The sequence below is a fragment of the Denticeps clupeoides genome, chromosome 14, assembly GCF_900700375.1.
Source record: "Denticeps clupeoides chromosome 14, fDenClu1.1, whole genome shotgun sequence".
Lineage (NCBI taxonomy): Eukaryota > Metazoa > Chordata > Actinopteri > Clupeiformes > Denticipitidae > Denticeps > Denticeps clupeoides.
In genome coordinates this window covers 3,675,318-3,695,518 of record NC_041720.1, presented here as the reverse complement: position 1 = coordinate 3,695,518, position 20,201 = coordinate 3,675,318, and the positions used below count along the sequence as shown (strand labels likewise).

The following is a 20,201-nucleotide window of genomic DNA, read 5'->3' as shown; positions in this document are numbered from 1 at the left end:
AACACATGCAAGTATGGAGCTCTGAAGATCTGCCAGCACCGCAGACAACCACATTATTGTACACCGCGGAGCCTGGACAGGCCCGACCCCCCCCCGACCTGAAGCCCTGCTCAATGTCAAACCATCCCGGGTCCTGAGCAAACTGCCCCACCCCCGCACCGAACGACCCTTCATCAGTCTCGGGGAAGGAGAAAGGAAACCCTGCTCCGCCGTCTCTGACTACTTTAAAACCATTAAGAAAATTCAAGCCAAATGTCCTCTAAAGCAAGAACCGCGCAGCAAATGACCAATTAAGCTGTTTTTTGGTTTTTTTTTTTTTTTTTTTTTTAAACCAGCCACCGGGATAATAAGGCTGTTGATTTGTCAAATGGGGACCACAACAATCATAAACTTCCCACTTCTGTAACGTTCCCAAAACTGAACGTTTCTGAAATGGGCTGTATGGTAAATTCATTTGCTCGGCGGGACTTCATTATGGCTCTAACGCCACTCCGGCATGGCAGCTCCATCAACGGGCCTTGGCGGGTCAGGAGGTTGGGCGGCCTCCAAGCTCGGCGTACGAACTGCTTAAAGGTTCTCCCCTCTGGCTTGCGTCAGTCCGACGGACATTTCTCGAAGCGATTTCGGTGACGCACGGAGGGAAGATTTACAGGGCGGCTTGAAAAGGGAACGCAGTCCATTTCTTTCCCCCAGCCGGGGTGGCGTTCGGCTCGCATTTGCACATTTTTCCAATTTGTCTCTGATTGAATTAGGGGTCCGGGCCCTTGGATGTCATTCAGCCGAAATGCGGAGACCTTAAAAACGGAGGCATTTTTCATGTCTATGCATGATAAATGCTGTGGAGCTGCGTAGGACAGGTTGCACACATTGTATGGACCAGTGTAGGTACATGCATTAAAAAATCTGAATTTTCATTGAAGTCCAATCATCAGGACTTTGGTGAGGGCTTCCTGTGCTATCTCCAAATGGCCGCATCTTCAAAAGGGGGAGGAAAAAAAAAGGAATGGAATTATGAAAACTGGAGAAGGCTATATTTTATGCTCACATTTTCCCCACCACATGTTCCTCGTTTGTGACAACGAATGTGCTGAAAAACGTGAAAAGCAATTCTTCAACTTCACAATGCAAACTCAACCTCGTAAAAAGAGTAACATTGATTTCAGAGTGCCATTTATTTAATTTTTTTTACTATTTAAACATGCAGATGGTGTTCTGAACAAAAATCAGCACTGCTGTGATGTTCCAGTCTTTCATGGTTTTAGCTTATAATGTGAGAAACCAGCTTCTAAATATATTAATGATTTAGCATTCCTGTTAAAAATGAATGTGAAATGTAGCAGAACTAAAAGATTCTACAGCTTCTAGAAAAAAAAAGCGGCAGCTTGAAATCATTACTCACTACGAGGCTGAGAGCTTCGGAAATCTGTGGCAGGTGGTGTTGATGGCCGGCGCCAGGTGAGCTGACATGGGATGACAGAGAGCGATGGGGAGGAGCGTCGTGTGGTTTTCAACTGAAATGAGCCCATTAAGGCTGTCCTTGTGGTTCGCTTATAGAGTAAATCAGTCCTACAAAGACCATTTCTTTTGCATTTTCGTTCGTTTTGTTGAGCCTTCTTTCCATCAGTTGGAATACACAAAATATAATAAACGGCTACAGTGCATTATTTTTACATCATGGTATTAGTCATTAGTTATGATCCATAACTATCAGCAAAACGAAGAGGTCTGTTTTCTATATATTACATATTCAAATTTATTTTCAATTTCAACACTTTTATTATGTTTATTATGCAGCATACGCATACATACATACATAAAATGAATCAAATCAAGGGAAGCAGGAATTGAGTTAAGACGGAAATACAGTTGCTGTGAGCTACAACTGCCAATTCGGACACGGTTGCGTTGTTAACGTTTGTGCTGACATACTTGCATCCGTACCGTGCGCCGTAATCTGTAGTGTGCACTCCTTACCACCAGGGGTCAGTGCCGAGGCCGCAGACCAAATAAAGTAATGAATACGTGTCTCTTAAACTAGTCATCTGTTGAGTGTAGATCTTTGCCCCATATAAAATTACGCAGGTATTGCATCCGTGCCCGTTAATTTTTAAGCATGTGCACAAAAACCAACGCAAAAAAGAACGCAGTCAACAGCAAGTACATTTCATTACACACTCCATACGTCCGCCATAATTCAGGATCGCTCCCTGGCCCCAAGTGAAGGGGCTTTTGTTCAGCACTAATGAGCAGAACTGCAATGAGACTTCAGTCGGGCTCTTCATATGTGTCGGTGTGTCACGCCACGAAAGAACCCACACTTTACATTTACATTTACAGCATTTATCAGACGCCCTTATCCAGAGCGACTTACAATCAGTATTTACAGGGACAGTCTCCCTGGAGCAATTTAGGGTTAAGTGTCTTGCTCAGGGACACAATGGTAGTAAGTGGGATTTGAACCTGGGTCTTCTGGTTCATAGGCGAGTGTCTAACCCACTAGGCTACTACCACACTTCCACTCTGGCAAGCGCGGTCACAGACTTGCAGACGCAGCCCAGGTCCAGCATTATTGATCGTCCGAGTTCTCCCTGGCGGTGACGCGAATCTCAAACAACTCCCTGACGTCATTGGCCGATTTGTCCTTACTGGGGCCTAAAAGATGCCTAATACCTTCTGAGAACACCCCACAATGAGCTCAGCCGGTTCCTCCAGCGCTGCATTCCCCAAACGTGTCCATCCATGGGCCGCTGGCTGTCTCCGAGCCGGCCGACATCTCCGAGGGTGACGGAGAAGAACAACATCTTCACGTGGATAATTGAGGCCAAGTTCACGAGCCTCTGAGCCTAATGCGATTGGACAAGGTGGAGAGCCCCGGGTCAGGCAGCAGTTAGAAACATGTGTCAGCAGGAAGAAATCCGGCGATGGGTCAGCTCGCTCTGTTTGGTGCAACGAATCCTAATGAGCTTTTTTCTCTGCAGGAGCATTGAAGCCTTGGGGGGTGAATACATCTATGCAGTCACCCTGAACAGCACAAGCCCCGCTGCCAGGCAGGATTAAAGCCAGTCCGTCACCTCCAGGTCCAAAATCCACAGAACCTACTTCCCCAAACACCAATATCCAGTATAGCAGATCATTGTTGTGTGAGGTCTGCTGAAAACACCTCTATTATCCAATATCCTCAGTCACCAGACAGGCTTATTAATCAAAATGTCAAATCAAGTCAGATCAATTGTTTTTCCCACCAAGTATTTGACCTAAACAATGAGCTCAGGGTACTTTTCAGAGTAAAGGAAGGTGAAAGTGAAGCGATTGTCGCTGTGAAGCATAGCAAGCACAGCACACGGTGATGCAACGAAACGTGTCCTCTGTATTTAACCATGACAGGCGCCCAGGGAGCAGTGTGCGGGGACGGTGCCTCGGCGGTTCAGGATTTTTCCAACATGTTATACGGCAAAAAAAAAAGAATGTTCTCAACAAAATTTGTGCAATGCAACCTCTGCATCCCTAACTTAGTACTGGTAAGGCAAACCAGCTTCGGTGGGTCAGCAAAAGCAGCTTTTTTGTTCACTACACGCGCCCACAATTGCTCAAGAAACCAGCAACAACTGAGAGAAAGCTGTAGTCCTGCCACACGGCAGATATCAGTTCTAATCAATGCAACTCACCGATGGGGACGAAATCCAGACTTCAAAGGGAATCCTCCCGTCTGACTTTAAAACCGGCCCACCTGAACCGCATTACATCCTTTTGCCTTTGTCGTAAGCTTTTTTTTTTGTCGATCAGATGCCATACATTACAATAATATGGTCTGACAACTGTATTGAGTCCATTCCACATTTTTGGGGAAATAAAATAGTGGAACTAATACACAACACCTGTTCCTCTTCAGTAACCCCAATATATCAAATATACAAACAGTGACAGCTGCGCCGCAGACTGGGATGTTCGGGCGCGAGGCAGCGCCAAAGACAGGGCCGCACGTCGTGCCTCGGCCTCGTCCGGCGGGCCCCGGGTCGCAGAGCCAGTGGCTGAAGGTAATGGTTCCACCAGTAATACTTCACATACGACTCTGGAGGAGCACCGTGCACCATTGACTTCTCCCAGACGTGGAGGAGGTGCCATCAGGGCCCTGGTTTCAATTACCCGGGGCCTATAACGTTCTGCAATAGAGCGGACATGACGCACTGCCTGGTGGACGGCACCGCATCCAAATCCGGCTGGCCGTCCCAGCGCTATCAAATCTGGAATGACAAAAAAAGCCCCTCAGCCGGGCCACGTCACCTGCAATAACTCTGCAGGACTCCCTTTATGTAATTGTAATTACATCATTTATTTAAATTTATGTAATTGACAGGCTTATTGGTATTCATATAGATAGAGCTTTCTCAATTGTAACGATGAGAAAAAAGTTGTAAATTGAGTTTAAAAGGCCACATGATTTTATATCGCCCCCTTGTGGGCTCCTAAAGATAAGATAAGATAAGATCAACCTTTATTAGTCTCACAAGTGGGAAATTGCATAACCCGTTAACCCGTTAACCCCAGACTGCAAAAATGGAAGGCGGTAATATATCATATTTTTGGAACATTCCCATATCGATATATGTGAATCAGTATATGTCTAATATAGTCTACAGTTTTAATTAATTTTTTTCTTGCACAATGTCTATGCAATGTTACACTAGCTAATATGGTCACCATAAAATGCTATGGTTTTGGAATGCCGGGATTTATATCAATGAAAATCCACGAGAATAGGCAACATCATCTAGTCCTAGTCGTCTCCTCAACTGTAACTGCTTGGGGGTACCCTCAAACCCCAACCATCATTCTCGCATGTATCCTGCTCGGCAGCAGGAAGTGAAGTAAAGTGATTGTCATTGTGATACACAGCAGCACAGCACATTGTGCACACAGTGAAATTTGTCTTCTGCATTTAACCCATCACCCTGAGTGAGCAGTGGGCAGCCATGAAAGGCGCCCGGGGAGCAGTGTGTGGGGACGGTGCTTTGCTCAGTGGCACCTCAGTGGCACCTTGGCAGATCGGGATTCGAACCGGCAACTTTCTTATTACGGGGCCGCTTCCTTAACCACTAGGCCACCACTGCCCCCGCTAGACCACCACTGTTGGTAGAATTATTACATCAACTCTGTCGCAGAGGAAAAAAAAAAAACTGACAAGCAACACACCGGGCACAGCTGAGGTTTTATGCATCGAGACCATGCGCAGCTGTTCCGGGCAGCTGTCAGGGCGAGAACCAAGTCGAAATCAAAATGTGCACCCTCGTCCCGGGGCACAACTCGAACGAAGCCTCTGCATTCGGGGGGGGTGCGACTCTCGCGAAAGGAATTTTTGCGGCCCCCGGTATGGTCAAGGCCTCACAAGTGTGTGCTTTGTGCACTGGGAGGAAGAGCCACTCGAACTTTTTCCACTGCAGATGAAACGGAACAGCCATCTCGGTCCTAACTCCCAAAAAGCATGAAGAAACCAAACAAAACTAAATATCATCACAAGCTTGACTAGTTCACCCAAAACTTAATAAGAAAACAAATCAAACCTCAAATTTCACCTAAATTATGTAAATACTGTTGACATACGGAACAAAATGTGGTTTAGAATGAGAAAAACTTACAACTGCAACACAGCATTTGGCATAACAGCACCGCCTTGTGGACAGGTCCGACAAAGGAAATAACAGGCCATTCATTAATTCCACCTTCACATGGGGCAGTGGTGGCCTCGTAATCAGAAGGTTGCCGGTACGAATCCCAATCCGCCAAGGTGCCACTGAGCAAAGCACCGTCCCCACACACTGCTCCCCGGGCGCCTGTCATGGCTGCCCGCTGCTCACTCAGGGGGATGGGTTAAATGCAGAGGACACATTTCACTGTGTGCGCCGTGTGCTGTGCATCACATGTGACAATCACTTCACTTTATACTTTATTTTACATGGAAATAATACATTATAGCTGAACTAACTGTAGCATTCCAGAGTCATGCAAGGTCATCAAAAAATGATGGTGTGCAGGCAAGACATCTTGGCGAAGCGGTGGCCCTGAAGAAGCCGTTAAACGTTTGCGCTGGGACCGAGCGGAGCATGGGAAAACCATCATCCCTGCACTCCGGACTCCACTTTGACCCTGAATAAATCTCATCCGGACTTGTTCCGGCACCACTGATAAGAACAAAAAGAGACGTCAGCTACGAGGGTTACTGTCGGGGTCACCAAGACAGATGATCCACAAGACGAGGCGACGTATACGATTTATTGGGAGAGGTAAATAGATCAAACCCGAGAAGCATCGGATTATATGTCGTAGGCAGCTCTGCCCCCCCAAAAAAAAAGATTCATTTCCTGATTCATCTCTACCCAGATAATGAAAGGTCTTAGGAAGGCTGAGATGGACATATTAAACAGGGTGAAGGCCCACCCCACGCTGATTTATGGACAGAGCCACTCTCCTCCCGCCCGGGATCTCAGACTACCCTGACGTCACGGTTTGGCCGGGACACTCCCACCTTCATCGTCTTCGTCGTTGTTCGTCTGCTATCTCTTCAGCGGGAAAAGGGGGGAGGGGGTTTATCCATAATTCCTGAAGCCGGGCAGCCCTTCTCCAGGAATTGGGAAACAGATTGCATGAAGCCCCACAGGAACCAGGCCCGTCTGGATAATTTACTTCCACCATAAATGGAGGCATCTGTCGTTCTGACAGTTTTGGCTCACAGAAGCTTTTTTTTACTGTACAGTGTACACCATTCAAACTGTAACGTTACGATGAACCAACGTGCATGTTGGGACAATTAGGAGCTATTATCACAAGTAAAGAAATGACGGATTAGGAGAAAGAAGAGGAGACGGAAATTCAGCACAGAAAACCCATAACAATTCTACCAAAAAAGCAGAAATCAGAAGCCGCCAACCACATCCGGAAAGAGAAGGTGTCATGTGAAATAGAAATGACATAGAAATGTTACAACTTTCCTCTGTGTAGTGTCCAGCCTCTAGAACGTCAGGTCAACTCCCTGTCACTGTCCCTGCCACTCTGAAAACCATCTGGGGACAAATGCTCCATTTACGTAATTTCATTTCTCCATAGTTGCCTTAGAAGCCGGAGACAGATGGGCGAATACGTCACGCCCGGAGGCTGCCAGCGGTTCCAAAGTCGCTCTTATTCTGCACAAGAAGCGGCGCAAATCGCGAGAGGACAAATGCTGTTCAAAATCTGGACATGGAACTTAGTCTGACCTTTTCATGACCTTCTGAGGGTGGTTAACACACTCGCCCATGAACCGGGAAACCACAGAGTACCAGGTTCAAACCGCACTTACCATAATTGTAGCAAGACACTTAACCCCGACTGTCTCCAGGGGGACTGGGAGTGTCCCTTTTACTACTGATGTCCCCAAATCTGTCCCACTTCTGCCATAAATTAGTGACAGCGTGCTCTTAATCTTTATCCCAAATCTGATTACATATTTTCAACGAATAATTTATAATCAGATGACCAGGTACACCGATCGATGGGTGGTGGGTTCGAGGGTGGGTCAGCTGACCAGGTACACCGGTGGATTGGGGGGGGGGGGGGGGGGGGGTCAGCTGACCAGGTACACTGGTGGATTTGGGGGGGTTGTCAGCTGACCAGGTACACCAATGGATTGGTGGGGTGGGTCAGCTGACCAGGTACACCGGTGGATTGGGGGGGGGGGGGTCAGCTGACCAGGTACACCGGTGGATTTGGGGGGGTTGTCAGCTGACCAGGTACACCGGTGGATGGGGGGGGTCAGCTGACCAGGTACACTGGTGGATTTGGGGGGGGTTGTCAGCTGACCAGGTACACCAATGGATTGGTGGGGTGGGTCAGCTGACCAGGTACACCGGTGGATTGGGGGGGGGGGGGGGGTGGTCAGCTGACCAGGTACACCGGTGGATTGGGGGGGGGGGGGGGTGGTGGTCAGCTGACCAGGTACACCTGTGGATTGGGGGGGATGGTTGTCAGCTGACCAGGTACACCAATGGATTGGTGGGGTGGGTCAGCTGACCAGGTACACCGGTGGATTGGGGGGGATGGTGGTCAGCTGACCAGGTACACCGGTGGATTTGGCGGGGGGAGGGCGGTCAGCTGGTCAAAACAAAACGTACGCGAAACAACAGAATCGTAATTTGACGCCAATCAGAGCTGCCGGAGGGGAGGGTTCATTGAGGAGATGTTACCAGGGTAGCCGGGTTCCGGGCTTTATGGTTCTTTGGCCACGTAACGCGCTCTAGAGATCCAACAGCATGTCCAGAAACACGGGCAACGTTTTGGTTTCAGTGGAGGCGTAAGTTTTGTCTGGCGGACCTTCCTGCACACACACGCACAAACCACGTAGATCAAACAAGGCGTTCCTGGCGAGGAGGAGTTTCGTGGTCCAGTACGGTTCGGGTGGAAAGTCGCAGCTTTTATAAATAGATTATAACTCGATCGTTTAGAGCAAACGCTAGCAGCGCTGCATTCTACGCAAATTCGTGTCTCTGGAGCACGGTCGCGTTATGTTGCACGATATGTAGAAGAATGCGTAATAACAGCAGCACGGACACGAACACGCACATTCTCGCGTTAGAAATACGGGGAAGAGAGTGTGTTTGTCGTACCTGGACGTGTCCCGGGGCTGGGTACAGTAGGCGCAGGGCAGCTTGTCCCCGTTGTCTGTTTTGAATTGTGGTCAGGGTTGCCAGATCTTGCCACACGACGGAGCGGAGAGGACGGCATCCCGCAAAGATCAGCTCGGCGGTATTGATCGCGGTCAATTACGTAGTTGTCCAATAAAGCAGCTACTTTGGCTACAATGCAAAAATCGTCTTTTGACAAAATGTTCAAATAGTGGAAAAAATCGACTAGTGAATGTAGAAGAAACTGTTCTGTATGTAATTACAAACGCTCTGCTGTTAACTACTATGCAAGCATATTAACATAATGCCATAACGTTTCAGTTCAGTTCCCAGGTACGGTGGCTATAAACCTTTGTTTTTTGCTATTGCGGCATAACCACAGAGCGTCATGCGACTTTATTTCGGACGCGTATCGACGCACGGAAGTCGCTTACAACAGGCGGTCCTGGCAACACGGATCGCGGAGCTCTAGGTCGGAAGTGAGGTCTGCGGCGGACGGGGCAGGGAAAACACCGCGACACCAGGCGCAGCGTCGAACCCGGAGAAGTGCCGACTCTGCGGCTCCTTTGGCGGTCTCTGTCGGCCGTGCGGACCCCTGTCCGCCGCAGGGAGTACCGGGGCGACGGTGGAGCTTGTCCGGAGCTGATGGAGATCACGTCGCTTACCTGAGGATGCGTGCATTATGCGTTCCTGCGTTTGTGTGAATGTTACTTTGAAATGTACCACCTACCTAAACCGTGTTGCTAACCAAGAACATGGAAATGCTATTTAATACGAGTAACAACAATCCAACGTCCTTAGTACCAAAATATACAAACAAACGTGCGAGCCCGACGAGAAGAAAAAGCCCATTAAAAGTTGCACGGTGTCAACATGCTTCCTTCACACAAGTGGTTCCAGGTTGTAAGATTTATACATTGTGAGGTCAGCCGTTATATTACCAGTTCCTCGCATTAAAGAAAAAAGCTTCCAACACCGGTCCCAGGAAAGTTGATTATTAGAACAATCAAAAAAGAAAAAACAAGGGAATACTGAGAAAGGATTTTCCCCGTTTATGTACAATGGCTCATAACATCTGGCAACACAAATATGTAACAAACAAGGCAAAATGTCAGTAAGAACAGTCTTAAGATTTGTATTTAAGCAACCTCGGGTCAACCTGTTTTCCGTTTAGAGGAGCGTTAGATGACGTGTGAATTGAAAACCGACATTAAAAGTAAAAAATTGTTCTACTGAAATTCCGCTTCATATAGCAGCTGGTGGATTTTGAGTTTGACTGCACTCTTTTTTGCGTACGATAGTCGTCTGAGATACGGAAGTAAGCTGAAGAGGAACATCTCGTCCTCCAAGTCCTCGGTTCCATCCACCTGCCACTTCCTCTTGCGCGTGGACCCCTGGGAGCCCGAGGAAGGGTAGTGAGCTGAAGCCTCCAGTCCACTGTGCTCGCCCTCAATCTCGTGGATAACGAAAGACGAATTGCCGTCGGTGCGTCTTTCCTCGTCCCGGTCCTCGTCGTCGCGCTCGTCCTCCGCGTCGTCCATGGACGCGCTGGCCTGAGCCGACCTGGACTGAATGAACGGCGTGAGGAAGGACATCTGCCAGCTGTACTTCCAGCTCCTGTGACTGCTCCCAGATGCAAGGCGCCGTTGCTCCGACCGCTTGTCCTTGATGAACATGTCTCTCAAACTCTTCCATTTTCTCCGACAGTCCTCCTCTAAAAAGAAATAAAACAAGAACAAATGAAAACAGGAAAGGAGGAAATTCCCTTTGACCTCTTTGCTAAGATAAGAAGAACTTTATTCTGAAGGAAATTATTTAATCATAAACACTCAGTGCAACAGGAGGAATAAATATTAAGACCATAAAAAGTACTTGTGCTTTATTACTAGATACTTCAATATAAAGTTGTGACAAAAGCCATACAAGCAGTTTGCCATGTGATGTACGGGACACAGAAAACTAGTCTCACTTGTTAAATCCAACTTCCACAATAAAAGTCTGGGAACTCTACAAGCATTCAGAGAAAACTATTGCACCAAATAATTTTACGTATAACGCTTCAGAAAAAGAATGTTTATGCAATAAAAACTATATGCAACTAAAAAGGACAACAATGTCACTCGTCTAAAAGCTACACGAGTGCTGTTAAGTTTAACATATAGTCAGTACTAAGCATTACAATGTGTTGCATTGTATGAATATTATAATAAAGCCTGATGCACTATTCAATATAACATATATAAACTGAACTTTTGAATGTCTGGGTTATGATCATAATTTGCTTTCATTGAAATGAGTAACATTTGTATATCATAAATACACAGAAGAACCTTGAAATTAAATGATGTCCCACATTATCTGATTACCCATCAAGTGCAAATATTACTGAATTTTTTTTAGCATCTTGGTTTGATATTAATATCAAAAACATTAAAACTGGGGTAGTGATAGCCTAGCGGGTAAAGAAACGGACCCATTATCAGAAGATTGAAGGTTCGAATCATGGGGTGGCGGCAGCATAATAAAGCCATGCCAAAAGAACACGAGGAAAGATTTGTCCGTTATGTCTGATGATGCCTTAAACATAACACACTCATTCATAAACGGAGAAAGCCGGACCTGTGCAATCTCACCTGGGAAACTGTCAGCTTGTTACATCCAAAACTACGTCCAAAAGCTGCAGACAGTGTTGACAACTGCTACTGTACTGTACTATACGATATAAACCAAAAGTCATTTACGTTCAGTCAATTACATTTACGGCATTTACCAGACGCCCTCATCCAGAGCACCTTACAGTCAGTAGTGACAGGGACAGTCCCCCCTGGGGACACTCAGGGTTAAGTGTCCCACTCAGAGACACAGTGGTAGTGAGTGGGGTGCGAACCTGGGACCTCTGGCTCATAGGCGAGTGTCGTGCCCACTGGGCTACGACCATCACTCGCGTGATGGACATCTGGACCATCAGCACGTATTCCATGTGCAATGCTGGCTCTTGGTTTATAAGGTTGTCTGCTGCCCTGCCTGGTGGGGAGGTTGAATGGAGAAACACTGGTGCTGCTGCTGGTTCTGGCAGCACTGCTTTCAGAAACGGCTGAACTAAACTTCACTGATGAATTGGACATTCGTTTAAAAAACGAGCGTCACCGTGTTTGAACGTTGACAGTCACGTCGCCCCCCTCTGTCACCATGCATCGCCTATAATGTCACTTAGAAGACATGTCAGTCAGAAAACTACAGATGAGGCCGGTCAGAAATTGGTGTAAACGAAACGGGAGAGTTCCGGGTCCCCGAGATAACTTGCATACATATTGCGGACAGTGTGCACAAGTTCACAGCCACAACTAATGCAGTTCCACAGCAAGCTAGCTAGAGGCAAATATTCAGCTCGATGACAATAAAAAAAAAACTCATTTTACCTGGTAATTCAACTTGCAAGCTAACGGCCCTCCACGCTTTTGCCTTCCTGTCCGCGTCCTTGTACGAATTTAGAGTGGAATTGTACAACTCTGGGTAATCCGAAACAGCAGCAATTAGCCTCTCCTCCATTGTTATTTGGGTACGGAGGCAGGCTGCTAGCTACGGAGCCAGCGCGCATGCGCGAACCGCCGCCATCCGCCGCTGGGTTTTGTAGTTTCACGGGGGAACCGTAATGCTTTACTAGCTAGGCAGCGTTTACGCGAAGGAATTCATTAACATGGCTTTGCAGCAGCTGCGAGGTAATATTTTTCATGGCCCTAGATCATTTGACTCTGGATAAGAGAGTTGTCACAATCCGAATCAGTAAGAACTGTGTCGCATTTCTCTTATTTAAACAACCACAAATGTTCTAACCATTGTTTAACAGATTGCTATGAAAAAATAATCCATATGTACAGTGCAAAGTTACCAATAATACGATGTGCCAGGTACATTAAGCACTTTGCTCCAAAGTGACAAGGTGGCCGTGTGGTTATGACAATGAAGAAAGTGAAAGTGATTTTCATTGTGATACACAGCACACATAACGAAATGGTGACATGGTTGTGCTGTGCTGCAGTGTTTCACAATGACAATCCCTTCACCTTCAAATGTACGATGAATGGCTGCACCATTACTCCCCACGGCACACTCACTGTGCTGCCATTTATTACATTCCTGTTCGTATAACAACTATTACTGTGTACGTTTTGGGGCAGTGGTGGCCTAGCGGTTAAGGAAGCGGCCCCGTAATCAGAAGGTTTGAATCCCGATCCGCCAAGGTGCCACTTAGCAAAGCACCGTCCCCACACACTGCTCCCCGGGCGCCTGTCACGGCTGCCCACTGTTCACTCAGGATGATGGGTTAAATGCAGAGGACACTGTGTGCACCGTGTGCTGTGCTGCTGTGTATCACATTTGACAATCACTTCACTTTACTTTTTTTACTTTGCATATTTTTACCATGGCAAAATGTTCACTGTTATTCAACTTTACTATGGCAGCATCAAAGTGATGTGTGTGGTGCGTCCCATTGTTTCCCTGCCTTGCCCCACAACCATTATTTATTGTCAGGTATCAGGTTGGCACCTATTTTATCCACTGTCCTCTCCTGCAATTGTGGTGAAATAATTTCCATTTATTGCAGAACATATTCAACAACAACTGAAAGTCTCCTGTGCAGGTGAGAGTTCTCAATTCTGATAATTATAATTGCACTGAAGTCAAGTATTACGTCAGGCTTATTCAACAAAACAGTGAAAAGGCACATTTTCTTAGAACAAAATAAACATGACCAACATTATGAAAAAGTTACATTAATCTTGTAACTTCCAATAGGAGACAATCTCTCTTAGATAAAACAAAAAATCAACTTTCTGTACAACTTGCAATGAGCTTCAATGAATCAAACTTTTGCAAACAGTTAAAAATAAAGAAAGAAAACTACTATGAAACCAAAGCTGAAAAACTAGCAGCAATACTGGTGCTTTCCGTCGATGCTCTCATTGAACGAAGCTTCTCTTCTTGCAGACAATCTTCACATCTGAACACCTGGTGGTACAGTAAGCAGTGGTGAGTCTGTGGCACATAGTCACTTGGGGCTTATTAAATTGCAAAAATACAATTTGCATAAGTACTTACACTGTTTCATTCCAGAAGCGTTGTGCTGCGACGTTCTGTTCGGACTTTGACTAAGGGATGTTGGTCGATTGGTGGGTTCTTCCGCTACATCAGGCTGTGCGTCCCAATACAGCTCATCTTCAGCTTGCATCAGTCTTGAAAAATCATCCGCAGTGTCCAAAGTCGTGGATTTTTCCAATCCGAGGCCAAGCAATAGATCGATGTAGGAAGCATGACCAGTGTCAACCAGTTTTTTGGCAACATCAGCACCTTCTGTCACGATATCCACCTCCCACCGAGTCTCTGATAACTGCTGCCTGAAGCACACTTGTATCTTTTTCCCACACACCGACTCCTGGAAGATGTTGGTCGCATCATCTGACCATTTCTCCCCCTGTGCTGGCCGTATTCCTCTTAGTGAACACTGAAAAGTGACCATTGGTGTTTCAGCCAGATTGTTTGGCAGGTTCTCCAGAACATTGGACACGGTCTCTGTGGTGGGGAACATATAATCAAGAGTCACGCAGAACTCATCAGGTGTGGTTACACTAACAGCAAAGCCTGAGCATGCTACATCCATCTGAACAGGTGCCGTTAGCAGTTTTGGATGGGTCCTTTCAGACTGTGCTTCCTCCAGATTATTGTTAGGACAAACGTCAGGTGTGCTACCAAGTCGTGGGCCACTGCTCTCAGAGCATGGTACGGAAAGCATTTTACTCTGCTGAGCAAGCAGGTGTCCATTCACAATGAACTCGACGTTCCACAACTGAAGAGTCTCTGAATAAGACACAAACATCAGTCTGACACTCTCGCCCATCAATGGTTTGAGAACTTCCTTCAGTAACATGTCTGCTTCCTTCCACGTTTCATCGAATCCATTCAACTTGCAGCAAACAGTCCGTGGTGGAACCAACCGTAGATCAGGGCAGAGCTTTCTCAGAAATTTAACGTCAGCTGTTTCTGTGGTACCATGATCCAGAAGATAAACCATGCACTTTTGTTCTGCAGTGAAGACCTGGTGGATGGCTGCTCTACACCACTGCTCACTACTGCTCAATTTCACTAAACACTCGAGACCAATCATCAATTCTGCCTCAGACAAAGGGGCGCATTTAGCCAGGTGGTCATCTACAGCATTTTCCAGATCTCCACGATGTGTCGTTTCATCATCCAGTCTGATGCAAAGCACTCCATGCTCCAAAACTGAGAGAAGTGTACATCTTGCAGTCTGTCCTTCGGTGAATACCCGATGCAAGGTGCTGGCTTTCTCTTTTTGCCAAACAGTCTCGAGGCAGCTGGATACAGGTGAATCGGTTGCGGTGAAGGTAACATCTAATGTTTTACTAAAAACGTTACTTCCCACTGTGGATTTGTGTGCCCTTTTGCTAAGAGACCTTACACAAGTTGCTTGTCTGTGACTCCTATTGACTTGCCTTTTTTTGATATTCCAGCCTGGCCTTTTTGTTATTGTGGACGACTTGGTCTGCCTTTCTACCTTTTCATCATTTCTTGGCTGGCCCTCTTGGGAACTGCTGGCTGCCATGGATGGTACTGAAGCCATACCTAAGGTCAAGGGCTCTTCCTTGTCTCTGGTGTTGCTCTTCTCTTGTGATGCTGGTGGTGTATGTACAAAACTGTCTTCTTGCAGCTCAATCTTCACCTCCCATTGTGCTTGGAGATTGCGGATGAATTCAACAGTGAGTGGTTTTTTGTCCACTGCCGTTTCAAAGGAAGTGTTGTCTGCAAAACCATGATTTGTAGCCAGACAGCAGGGAATGCTCAGCCTGGGCTGTGTCAAGAAAAGCCCGGTTAGCTTTAGAGTGTTCTTCTTCTCAACAGAAGTCACATTTCCATAATCCACAAACGCCACCTTGAAATGGGTAGCCATGCAATCGTCTATGACAACCGCGCGGTAGAGAGCATTATCTTCGTCGAATTCAGCTGCAATCAGGTCACCGATGGTTGCTCCAGATGCTGGTTCAGTATTCTGCCTGAAAAGGGAGCTGTTGAGCTCTTCAACCATCTTAAGAATTTTCCATTCATGTTCTTCCAATTGAATGTAGAAATTATTTACAGAGTTCATGTGAGAAACAAACCCTGTCCCTCTGAAGCCAGGATTTAGTTTGAGCCCCGGCAGCCTTGAAAACTTTGTAAGTTCTACAGTGGACATCTCAGGTTTGACTACACTTTTAGTACATTTGGATGTGGTGCCATCTCTATTCTGGGTAGAGTGAGGGGGTGAAGCCTTTTGGTTTTCTGCTTGGAGTAATGGTCTTGCATGAGTAGACTTTCTGGTTTGTGCTTTTACTGTCAAGTTGAGTCTTGTATCTTCCTTTGCTTTTTCCTGACTGTGGTATTTTTTATTGCTTGGTATAGCCAATGAGCATTTGTCAGGCTTGACGTTTTCATTGCAGTCTTTTACCGGTACAATGGCTCTTTCTTCCTTACCATGTCTGATGAGTTCTCGGACCTTTTCATTTATGTGAGTGTCCTCATCAAACAGGTCACACACAAAACTTCCATCCTTGCCTTTGGCAACAATTGTAGCTTGAATAGCCTTGTTGCAAATTGCATTGTCAAGCCATTTGTTGACCTCTGCCAGTAAATCACCTCTAGTGACATTTAAGAGACTGCACTTGACAGCTTGCATAGGTGTCAGAAGCAAAGCTGTGGCACTCCTGGGAATGATCCTGAGGCTGCCTTTTTCGACAACCTGCCTATTTCCGTAGTCAATGAAAAAAGCTTCAAAAATCTGATCGTTCACGACAGGTTTTCTGATTGCTCTGTACCACTTTCCATCAGAAACATATTTTGCTAGCCACATATTTCCAGGATGAGCCACAGAGGCTGGATCAGAGGTTTTGGCACTTTCCTCTGCAATTTTGTTCAGTAGGTTTTCAAATTGTTCTCCATTTCGATCCAACTGGAGGTATATCTCCCATGGACTGCCCACATGTGTGACATATACCTTCTCTATGCTTCCAATTTCAAGGTCAAATGAAGAATAGAAAAAAGACAAAGGGCAAGTTGAGGAGACAAGCTGCTTTGGAGTTGCCATTCTGACAGCAAGGCCTTTCTCTACAAGATGCGTGGATGCTTTCTGAGATGTTTTGCAGAGGTCAACAACGTTGTACAGGCCCATGTTTGTCACATAAAGCCAACTGTGAATGATGCATGTGACAGTGGCTGATCCCTCAGAAACAAACTGACGTAGTGCCCTGGCTGCACTGGAATCCCAAACCTTAGCATCTTTGGGTTCAATCAAATTATAAAGGCTGCATCTGAACCCTTGCGCCTCAATTTCAATAAATTGCTTTGGCAGTGTTTGGAGATTGTGCATTGTCTCATTAATGGTCAAGCCATAATCTACAAAGACCACTTTATACATATCCAGATTTACTGCCAGAATGTAGCCTCTATACCAACGGCCATCATCCTTCAGCTTTGCGGCACAGACATGTGCACATGGCTGTAATGGTTCGGAATTATTCTTGTAATAGACCTGCATTTCATGCATCAGTTTGTCCAAAGTGCTAATTTTACTCAAATTTTGACACCAAAAATCTGATGGTGAATTGATTTGTGAACAGCAAACTTCAAGTTCACTTCCAGGAGCGTATTTATGGATTCTGAATATTTCCATCTGATTGTGTGCTTGTTTGGTAGTGTTTTCACTTTTGGATTTAGCATGTGAAATGACATTCTGCTTCTGCTCAGGAACAGTGGTTTTCTCTGGTCCACCAATTTGGCCACTGCTTTGTAACCTCTTCCCCAACGAGTTTTGCCTTTGATTGGAATCTTGACATATGTCAGTGGGCTCAGATGTCTTGACATTCTTCCAGTTCTCTGCCATTTCTGCTGATGTCATGAGATCGGTAATGCTGATGTTTGGATGGCTCCCCTTTTCATGCAAGTCCACAAGGAAATGGTTGCTTCTTTTGTGAACAACGTGCACCAGAAGAGCTTTGTTTGACACTGCTTGCCTAAAAAAATCATTTGCAGCCATCGTCCAGACATCTTGCACCGGAATGACATGAACCAAAGAGCAGTTCAGTGCAAAACCTGGTTCAGTTGCAAACCTTTTTGGCAGCTTCTTAACAAGCATGCTGGGCACTTTTTCAGTATTCCCAAAATCTATGAAGAATACCTCTGATCCATGTTCAAGAATGTCTGTAACAATGGCCCGGTAGTAATGCCTGTCTTTTTCATACATCGCACAGCAAATCGCCCCTGGCACTGGATCTTCGAGAACCTCTTCCTCCAGCTGCAGTCCACTGAAGTACTCGGTAAGTTTCATCATCATGTCTTCAAACCTTTGGTTGCTTGTTGCGGTTCTTAGCCAGAAGCTGGAAGGAGTATGGACATGCTCCACGTAGCCTTCAAACACTGCGCCTTCTTGGAATTCTTCCATTTGGACAGAATAATCCGGAACCAGAGGCATTTGTTGCAGAGACAACGTTGCAGGCAAACTGCTGTCAATCTCAAGCTCATCAGAACTCTTTCCTGCCAGCTTCTCACTTATTTGATCTGCATAACTTTCAGCATTATGTAGTGTGACAAAGTAAACCTTACTTTGACTGTCAAAGTCATCGATATGAACTTGCACGATTTCCCCAAGGAGTCCTTTCTTCAGTAAATTCATCTGCTGAGTATTCACCACCTCCTCCTTCTGGTTCAAGCAGGACATGGCACATGGGAAGGCCATGATCGGCTTCATGAGAAAATCTGAGGGAATCTCAGCGATATTTGTGCCTTCCACCAGTTCGCAAAATCCATAGTCAACAAACATGACCCTCACCTGAGCATTTAGAAAGATGTTGTGGATAAAGCCCCTGTGCCACTTATCATCTTTCCCTTTGACTGAACACATCAAGCCCAGGTTTCCTGCGTCACGGTTTCTTTGGCTCCTGGACTCACAAATCTTTGTCAGTTTTTTGGCCATATCTTCCAGATCTCCCTCCATGCATGTCATCTGGCAGTAGAATGCCTTTTGGCTTACCCCACCAGTGATGCGAACTCTCTCTTTTTTACCCACAGTAAGCTTGGGACCATAGACTGAGTATATGTTCTCAACCGCTGGTTTCAAAAGGAATTTGGGACTGATGTGTGCATCAATCAACATATCTGGGACTGGTCCACAGTTTCGATTGACTGGGACTTCTACCAGCATTTCTACAAGCATCAGAAACATGTCTGTGTTCACATATTTTCCCAAATCCCTCCTGATCAGATCCCCTGTAATGCCTGGTGCCTCCAGCAAAAGGACTTTATGGGGCAAAAAGGCGCAAATGAATCCACTAACAGTACTTCCAATCAGGGACAGAAAGTATTTTTCTGCCAGATGATCCCAGCATTCGCTGACTGGTAACACATTAGCAAAAAATCCACAGATGACCTTTGGGGGCAGCATGAGTAGTTCGTCTGTGGCACAGGCCAAATGCTTGGATTTGACAGTCAGGACATTTCCATAATCAATGAGGAAGACATCAAATAGTTCATTCTGCTGGTTTTGCACTCGACCTCTGAACCAGTGACCAGACAGGGCATCTTCTACCAAACAGAGCTCGCCAACCTTCACAGACACCTCCTTTTTTTCCGCATTCTGAATCTCAACATGTAGTATGTTGTAGTCTAACTCGAAGGTTGTCAAATACTGACCCTGGAAGTGAATCAATGTCTCAGCGGGTTTGCAGTCCACATGTGTTATTCTGATGTCCACAGGCCACAGCGCACATGATGCAGCGCCATGCGAGGCCTGAAAAAACACAAAACCAAACCATTTGCTGTCTGTAACAATATGGCCTATTTGTGCTTTAAAATGTCCATTAATTTCTCAGATGCCGAAGATAAGCCTTTGCTTATTGTACGACTATCGATTTTTTTTCATGTTAATGAGTGCAGATACTAGGGGAAATTTGATCAGAACACAGAATTGGCACTATATGATACACAAGCAATCATTTGTAGAAGCAATACATTGTAAAAACACTTACAGTTCAATTCTTGGCACAGACTGTAACAATCATTCATTCATAGATTACCTACCATTGTTTCTTTAGGAGAAAAGCCTCAGCTTTTAGCCCTATTAAGTGAAAAATGGAGAATGAAAATGAAATTTCCACCATTTTTCCCCACATTCCACATTGCTGAATACTCTGAGCATTTAAACTTAGTTTGGGACACTGCATAATGAACATCATATGCATCATATGGGTAAAAGCCTGCATTAAAATAATCAGTCATAATAAATGTCATTTATTAATATGCACATAGTAATGTAGTGAAATCTGTGAGGGTACAGGGAAATATATATTCATATATTGTAATTGTACAAGATAATATCCATGCTGCAAAAAATTCTTGATCCGCTTAAATGCCAGTTTTTCGATTTTCAGTCGCGCCAACTACAACGCAGAAGCTTGCCAATCTAACAAAGTAACGCTAACGATCCATACCACAGGACTTCATGTG

The 20,201-nt window shown here is 45.7% G+C and overlaps 3 protein-coding genes across 4 annotated transcripts in view; all 3 read right to left on the bottom strand.

Moving 5' to 3' along the window:
* The window catches only part of disp1 (dispatched homolog 1 (Drosophila)), a 41,919-nt gene extending 33,162 nt beyond the window's left edge, over positions 1 to 8,757 (bottom strand). Inside the window, exon 1 of one of the 2 annotated variants that reach the window (XM_029002937.1) lies at positions 8,634 to 8,757. The gene's annotated coding sequence lies outside the window, so the exon portion shown is untranslated. Of the gene's footprint in view, positions 1 to 8,213; positions 8,303 to 8,633 lie in introns of those variants that run through there. The other variant, XM_029002940.1, reaches the window with a different exon arrangement.
* Positions 8,758 to 9,703: 946 nt separating this feature from the next.
* Positions 9,704 to 12,222, bottom strand: LOC114803414 (transcription factor Adf-1). Its single transcript, XM_029002942.1, has 2 exons — positions 12,071 to 12,222; positions 9,704 to 10,365 (listed from the first exon to the last, which is right to left on the bottom strand). The coding sequence occupies exons 1-2, from the start codon at positions 12,198 to 12,200 to the stop codon at positions 9,881 to 9,883; spliced, it is 615 nt and encodes a 204-aa protein (XP_028858775.1). The 5' UTR covers positions 12,201 to 12,222; the 3' UTR covers positions 9,704 to 9,880.
* Positions 12,223 to 13,647: 1,425 nt separating this feature from the next.
* Positions 13,648 to 19,874, bottom strand: tdrd15 (tudor domain containing 15). Its single transcript, XM_028953414.1, has 4 exons — positions 19,866 to 19,874; positions 15,226 to 19,485; positions 13,752 to 14,613; positions 13,648 to 13,661 (listed from the first exon to the last, which is right to left on the bottom strand). Exons 1-4 carry the CDS (start codon positions 19,872 to 19,874, stop codon positions 13,648 to 13,650), a joined length of 5,145 nt encoding a protein of 1,714 aa, XP_028809247.1.
* Positions 19,875 to 20,201: the final 327 nt, after the last annotated feature.